The sequence below is a fragment of the Sprattus sprattus genome (genome assembly GCF_963457725.1).
Source record: "Sprattus sprattus genome assembly, chromosome: 20".
Taxonomy (NCBI): Eukaryota; Metazoa; Chordata; class Actinopteri; order Clupeiformes; family Clupeidae; genus Sprattus; species Sprattus sprattus.
Genome location: NC_137918.1, coordinates 10535579 through 10543192, shown reverse-complemented (window position 1 = coordinate 10543192; position 7614 = coordinate 10535579). Strand labels below are relative to the sequence as shown.

The window sequence follows — 7614 nt, the reverse complement described above, 5'->3', positions numbered from 1 at the left end:
ATTCTACCTTTACATTTGTGGAATCTGTTCTTTATTTGTTTGCAAGAGGCATTTTCATTAGCAAACACACTGAATGTCTTATAGATATGTCTCGTATTTGCTAACACATTGTTTGTTAGGTGTGTCACTAGGACGCTTACCATATTGTGTGTGTGTAGTAGAACAATCTTGCCAGAAATGCCTTTACCTCTGAGATACAAAGTTCATATTTTTCAACTGAAATAAAAACTGTCAGCATCGGTATTATCATGTACCGTAACTTCACTTGTTTGGTTTTTGCTAAAAAGTTCATTGAAGACAGTTAAGTGTGCCACACGCTGAGGATGGATTTACAACAACAGTAGTCGTACTTCGTTTTACGTCTTTGAGCGTACCTGATTTCGACTCTTGTCTCTACTGATCAAACGCTGGCTCCAAATCTGACAACATGGCGGAGATATTTTGGCATAATTTCTACAGAACAGAATGGCATTAAGCCACGTTGTCCACCTCCGTCGATGCCCAGGCCAAGGTAATCTTATCGTTAATCCGTCAACAAGTGGTGTGTGCTAAGCATGATATTTAGCCATTTTTAAATGAATTTATCACAAAAACCCTTTAGTTTCCTAGAATACGAGAGTGTCGGGGGATGGCAAAGCAGGACCGAGAACCCATACCATGTTCACAGACTTAACAAAGAATCTCTTTCAGTGTCTTTAATAGATCAAATAGAAACTGGGCTAAAATAGGCTAATCAACTTGCTCCCCGAACCCGGATATTATCTAACAGACTTTATTGAGAAACAAATCAGCGCAACATTTTTTTCTGAACGATCCAGATATTGACCAATGACCTAGTGACTTGTATCTCAGTAGGAGGGCCTTAATTCCGAAGTGAGGAAGACGGAGGCGGAGTTTCTTCCTTTCCCGAGTTGGCACGCTCGGGGTGGAACCAAGGACGATAAAGTTACTGTCCACCGTATTTGAATTGTGACCATGGCCCCCAGCACCCAGCTCAACGAGGCGGTGGCCGACGTACGGAAGGGTATCCGGGCCATTTTGCTCGGGCCTCCTGGCGCTGGCAAAGGCACGCAGGTGAGATGGTGGGGAATGAAACACCGAACTGCGACCGCATGGCTTTGGGACATGGCAGCCTTGTAACACAGCTAACTAACTAACGGGCTTGTAGCTTTAACGTACTCCACTCACTCAAGCTAGCTAGATTAGACTGATTTATCCGATGCTGTCAAATGTAAGATGCTCCGCAAGTAGGAAAACTAACATAAGCTAAACAACACATACATTGATATAGCAATGATTACCTGGGTTGGCTTACTTTGAATTTACTGTATGGAGATATTAACACGCTGGGCATGTTAATCCATCGTTATTTTGTCAGTTGTAAAGTCAGATAAGCTAGCCCTTGATGACCTTCCAGGCAGCTAACTTTATCATACAGGTGGTGGGACATTGGAATATGGTTGATTTACTTACCGATAAGAATGCATAATCATCAACATAGTGCGACCACCTCAATCAGTGTACTTTTACAACCACAAGTATTTAGCTTACTTCTAGGCCTAAACCTTGTGCATTTACCTGGCTAACAATGTACTTACCTGCTTTAACGTTTTTCTGCCTTAAACTTTATTTTGAAGTAATCTTTCAACTCAGATTTCAACACATTTCTCCCAGTCATGCTGCTGTTTTATTAAAAAAACCTAAAGTCATTGTTTCTTTCAGAAGAGCAGTGCCTTTGCTAACAGGCAGAGCCTGCTGCTGATTGAAATTGAGCTGTGTTTATTTACAGTTAATTATTCATTACTCGTCTGCATGCTTTACCTCCATCCTCTTGCTCTTTTGTCCCTGTTGATGTGGTGGACAAACTAATGTATTATATTTGTATACCAGTCTAGGTGTGTGTATAATGCATTTCCTTGGTGTCTTTAAAGGCCCCACGTTTGGCAGAGAAGTACTGCGTGTGTCACTTGGCCACAGGGGACATGCTCCGAGCCATGGTGGCGTCCGGCTCTGAGCTCGGACAGCGCCTGAAGCAGACGATGGACTCTGGGAAGCTGGTGCGTAAACATCAGAGGTGTGGGGCTGCAGGGTAGTTACGGACGCAAAGTATTAGAAACATACAATTTGCTTATGATTATCAACTAAACTCAATGAAGGCAGTATAATCTTGAAAGCAGTCATAAGCTCATTAAACCGGCCACCCACTTCTTTGGTCCTTTACTCCTTTTGTACAACTTAATGTGGATCGTCTTACTATAGTGGATCATCTTACTTTTTAACTGTTTACCCTCTCCTTCCTTTCTCTTGTGTTGCCTCTCCCTCCCGCAGGTCAGTGATGCCATGGTGGTGGAGCTCATTGAGAAGAACCTGGATACGCCCCCCTGTAAGAACGGCTTTCTGTTGGACGGCTTCCCTCGCACGGTCAAGCAGGCTGAGATGGTGGGTTCCTAGAGGATGTGTGTGTTGTGGTCAGAGGATTTGTGAGGTGTTTCCCGGAACGTCCTTAGCTAAGTATATAGTGTTATACTGTAAGAGATACTTTCCAAAGCTTGGTCTGGACCACTTCACTGTACCTTGACACTGTTTGCAGATAAAACATTTTGGAGACTAAAAATCCCGGCCATATGCACCGGCTGTAATTCCTTCTTTGTCTTGCTGAGACATCTGTTGTTTATTGTGGGTTCACGGTCACTTAGATTGCATATTAACTATAGTTCTTTTTTGTAACATTTCACAGTTGTTTTAACTCAATGTTTTATTCTCCTATTTTAATTTATGCTGTTTTTGGACCTGATCTGTTTGCATTTGTGAACAAAGCATTGTTGTATTTTAAGGTACTAAATGAATATATATATTTTTCTCTGTCCCAAACTGTTTTTGTGTGTATGCGACATTGTTTCCTACTCCCCACACACACCTCAGCTCGACGAGCTGTTGGACAAGCGCTCAGAGAAGCTGGATTCGGTCATCGAGTTCGCTGTAGATGACAAGCTGCTGGTTCGCCGTGTCTGTGGCAGGTATTAGAGAAGGGGTTGAAAACATGGAATGAAATGCTCAACTGTTTTATCAGTCCCCTTCGCGCAAGTGTTAATGTGCGTTCGAAAACTATGCTTGGAGAGTGCTGTATACTTAACTCTGAGGAAAGTATTAAACCTTAATCTGCTGATTTTATGTCTGCAAATCCTTACATTAAGTGAGTAGATTGCACATGCAATGCAGTTTTTCAAATGGCCGTGTGGATTACATGTGGATTAATGTGCTGGTGTGTTTGTTCTGTCTCAGGCTGATCCATCAACCCAGTGGCCGCTCCTATCACGAGGAGTTCAACCCACCCAAGGAGCCCATGAAGGATGATGTAAGTGTGCGCGCTTGAGACTAGCATATAGTTCTATGCAAAAGTTTGGGCACCCCTGAGCAAAATCTGTATTAAGTTGATCTTTAAAGTGAAAAGAAGCAAAAGAACATTTATAAACATGAAGATTTCTTCAAATGTTTCTGCACTGTTACTTTTTATCTTATGGAGTTAAATAAAATAATGAACAGTACTTTTGACATGATCAAAGGTTTGGGCTCCCTTCCGCTTTAAATTCTTAGAACAAAGTGCAAACTTGTTGCCTCATCTCTCATTAGGGCTTGTAAAGCAGGTCTAGAGCTGTCATTCGAAATGGTCAGCTCATGGCAAATCCAGAAGCTGAACAATTCTCTGACTTCTCAAATGTTGTAGCAACACTCAACAAACAGGATCCTCTCAGCAACTGACAGAGGATCTGAATGAACCTGTTTGATGCCCACAAAAGCAGCAGCAGCAGCAGCAGCATATCAAAGCATTTCCAGTTTACAATTTCCAATGACTGGAATGTAATTAAGAAAGGGCTGTTGAGAGTAACTGTGGAGATCAAAACGAGATGCTGAGGACCAAAAAGACTTAAAATAAAACAGCATGTTTGCTAGGCTTATAGGTCAACCAAGCCCCTCATTTGACTCAAAATACTTGCAGGTATTTATTAATTAATTTCATTTTAATATTAATCTGGCTTTTTGACAGTGCAGTGCTGTTTGCACAAACATTGTCTGCCTAGAAAGGCTATCACAGTGAAACTTAACCATCGACCTAATCATACATTTTCATGTGTGCAGTATGCAAAGTAACCGCTAAATGACCCAAGATCATACTGGAACTACGTGCCGTGAGATCAGGAAGTTCAAATTGTATTACTTGGACACAATGAACAGAGGTGTTATTGGAGGAAAGAAAGAAGGGAGTAGGATATGATGAAAAGAACCCCTTGAAGAAATGTTAAACATGTGGGTGCGTCTATTTTGATTTGGGATTTTCTAGCAGCCAGTGGCACAGGAGACATACAAAATAAGGGAAGAATTGATTCCTCTAAATGCCAATGTCAAGAAAGTGAAACCTACAAGATGTTGGTCTCTACAACAGGATGATTCAAAGTATATCTCAAAATACAGCATGACGTAATTCATGAAATGCCAACAGCAGCTTTTGGAATGTCCTGCAGTCACGAAACTTGCAGGCAACAAACATAATTGAAACTGTAGGTAAATCTTAAACATAATGTGCATGAACCCTAGACACTCTTAGTGCCTCTCAGACCTTGAAATGATATGTAAAGAAGAGTGGGTGAAAGTTCATAAATCAAGAATATATTCCAAAAGAGTGTTACTGATTGTTAAGTGTTGTTTTGGTAGGGTGCACTGACGTTGCCACAATTGCTGGTACATTTTGATCTTCTTTTTAAGTTCATAACTCCAGAAGCAGCACAGCGTTAAAATAGGAAACTGTTTCTTTGCTGCAGGTGTTTCTTTCACTTAAAACATAATTTCACATAATCTGTCATTGACACAGGGACCTTTGGCATGTGTTAAAGGTATAGGTGTCTTTCAATGCGTGTCATTTTATGTGTAGTAGGAGTGTTTTTATATTTCTGAGCAGTCTGTTCATTTGGGAACAGTAAGTCTCGAGATGGTGAAGGACCAGTGACTGTAAAAAGCATAGACAGTGTACGCTCAGTCAAAAGCCACCTGAAGGAACGCAAAATATATATAAATATATTTGATAAAATATGATAAGTTCTGGACAGACATCTTTTTTCTCTTTACTAGCTATGGCTGCAAAAAGCACTTACTGCGCAAACTCGGCTACAATTTTGCAAATATGTCTCACAGCATCAAACTTTCTATTGCTGTGTTCAAAACTGGCATGAGAGTGTGCAGGACAGGCATATAATAGGCAATATCAAAAAGGCACCCATATTTGAAGGACTATTGCTTTAAAAGGGGTGTAGCATTAAGTGCCAAAGTTTCACAAGAACTCAGTTGAAGGTCTTGTGTTGAGCCATGTTTTAGGTCAGCTCCCCTGTGGATGTGGCATATGCTCATTTATTTTATGAGCTAATGATATAAAGAGATACGAGCCTACCTATTGACCTTTAAACAAGAAATGGCAGCTCCCTCTGTTTATCATCCAAGTGCAGTATTCAGTCACATGACTCACTCTCTTCCCACTAGGTGACGGGCGAGCCCCTGTCCCGGCGTAGTGATGATAACGAGACAACGCTGAGTTCCCGACTGGAGGCATACCACCGCCAGACGGCGCCACTGGTCCACTACTACAGTGCCCTCGGCCTCCACCGAGCCATCAACGCCGAACAGTCGCCTGACCTGGTGTTCGCTTCCATCCTCGCCGCCTTCTCTCCTCTCGCCTCTCCCTGTAAAGACCACGTGACCGTCATCTGACAATAACTATGTCTGTTTGTCTGTCTGCATGGCTGTGTCTGTCCACCTGGTTCCTTCCATTTAGTGTGCATGCCTGGCGGGGTCCTTGTGAGGTTATCAGTCTCACTCTTGTCTGTCTATCTGTGTTCCGTGTCCCCCTCAACCATCTTGTCCTCTTCCACTTGTTTTCTTAAATGCTTCCACTCAATGCCATCCTTCCTACCCTGAACCCACCCTCTGTGTTTGGTCCAGGTTTATCCGCCTGGTTCTTGCACTTACTCACTGACAGATTGACTGTATGTATTTAAATGCTAAATGTGATCGATTTACCCAAGAATAGAGTTCAATATAATGTGCTTGAGTTGCAGGTTTTTTGTTGTGCAAATACTAGGTTTGCATTTATATAGGCCAGTTATTTCAAAATGTGTTTCCATGTAATGCACTTGTTTCAATGTTGAGGGTCAGTTATAGAACTTAGGCAACCCTGTTAAATGACCAGTGCCAGGCCATATCTCCCTCCTGGATTTTAGGCTGTAACAACTCTGGTTTTAATTAGATTGAGGGTTCTTAGGAGCTAGCATTATGCTGAAGTTTTGTTTTTGTAAATGTAGTTGTCTTTTATATTGTGGATGTAGGAGCATGTGGTCTAAATGCAAGCACACTGGTAGACCGTGGTAATCAGTATTAGATGTGCCCATTTGGGGACAGATGTTAGTGCTCAGTTTGTTCATGTTCTGTTCAGGCCTGTGTTTTAAACGCTTAATACAGGGGTTGTCTCTGAATGTCTTGTCATGTCTCGTCTGTTACTGTCTGAAGGTCTCTTGTTTTCCTTCTTTTCAGCCGTTTGAAGCTCCATCACCCACAAGTCAAGGCCTGGGAATGGAAATCTAGCAGCAAGAGCGTCTGCTATCCTGTAACACTTAATATAGAATGATGCTGGACTTTTTCTGGGTTGCTAAATCAAGTGCCCTTCTGCCCAGAAAAGAACAGAACTGTCACACTGAACATGGATCATGTGTTTAATAAACAAAGGAGACTCTTTTGTACAGTCATAATCGACTTGCAATCTCTGTTTCTGGGTACTTATACAGTATATTTTGGATCTTTGCACAGTGCCTAATGGTATACGAGAGTAGGCCAATAGGGTCTTGCAAAGTTGTGACTACTAGTTTTATTTCTCGTAAGCAGGATTCTCTGGAGAAGGATCCCTTATTGGAAAGTATTGTCAAGCTGAAAACGAAAGTACAATAAATAACTAAACATTAGGATCCGTCCTCATACCGAAACCAGAGCGGTTTTGATCCAAACTCTGCTCTTCCTTCTTCTGCTTCTCGTCACGGGGTGGGGTTTCCGAGCAGAATACGGGTTACGTCACTGGTCGGGGCTTTCCTCTCTGACGTGGGTGGAAAAGCAAAGCAAGCGAGCTGTGGTCATAATCTGTTTGACGCTGGTTGAGGGAACTGGGCCGGTGGGCGATAGTCAGTAGTCGGTACATCGCTGTGTGTGAGGCAGCTCCTTCAGTTTGTCCTAAGTAGAGAATCGGGCTAAGCAGGCCGTGCGAAAGAGTAAGAGAAAACACGCCCTGAAGCGTCATTGCGCACAGCGGCGCCCGAAGATTTAATACCGCTGGTTTCAACTGGCTTCAACTCACCCGTCAGGTAAGGCCGTATTAGATTTCATTATAGCACGACACTACACCTTGACTTATTACTAGCTTAATGCTTGTTGCCTGTTGGTTGCCAGGACACCTGTACATTTGCGGACAGTAGCTTAGCGTCGCAGCGGGCCGCCGGACGCTGACAACCCGGTGATATTTTGGTTTCCAGGGAAGAACACATCGCGAAACACTGATAGCCCATTGCCGGCTATACCACAGGT

At 42.6% G+C, this 7614-nt stretch overlaps 1 protein-coding gene across 2 annotated transcripts; it reads left to right on the top strand.

Annotated features, from left to right (window-relative positions):
- The first annotated feature begins 890 nt into the window (after positions 1–890).
- ak2 (adenylate kinase 2) lies at positions 891–6791 on the top strand. 2 transcript variants are annotated; one of them, XM_080859123.1, is made up of 7 exons: positions 891–1074; positions 1932–2057; positions 2329–2439; positions 2923–3017; positions 3283–3355; positions 5530–5731; positions 6577–6791. In XM_080859123.1, exons 1-7 carry the CDS (start codon positions 976–978, stop codon positions 6582–6584), a joined length of 714 nt encoding a protein of 237 aa, XP_080715249.1. In that variant the 5' UTR covers positions 891–975; the 3' UTR covers positions 6585–6791. The 2 variants fall into 2 exon arrangements, with proteins under 2 accessions (XP_080715249.1, XP_080715248.1); XM_080859122.1 differs by lacking the exon at positions 6577–6791 and having other exon boundaries at positions 5530–6559.
- Positions 6792–7614: the final 823 nt, after the last annotated feature.

What these genes read in the sequence shown, in the direction of transcription:
- ak2 (XM_080859122.1), top strand. Translation starts at nt 976, where the DNA reads ATGGCCCCCAGCACCCAGCTCAACGAGGCGGTGGCCGACGTACGGAAG. An exon ending in GCGCTGGCAAAGGCACGCAG is followed by an intron (nt 1,075 to 1,931) that starts GTGAGATGGTGG and finishes GTGTCTTTAAAG; the next exon opens with GCCCCACGTTTGGCAGAGAA. An exon ending in GTTCGCCGTGTCTGTGGCAG is followed by an intron (nt 3,018 to 3,282) that starts GTATTAGAGAAG and finishes GTTCTGTCTCAG; the next exon opens with GCTGATCCATCAACCCAGTG.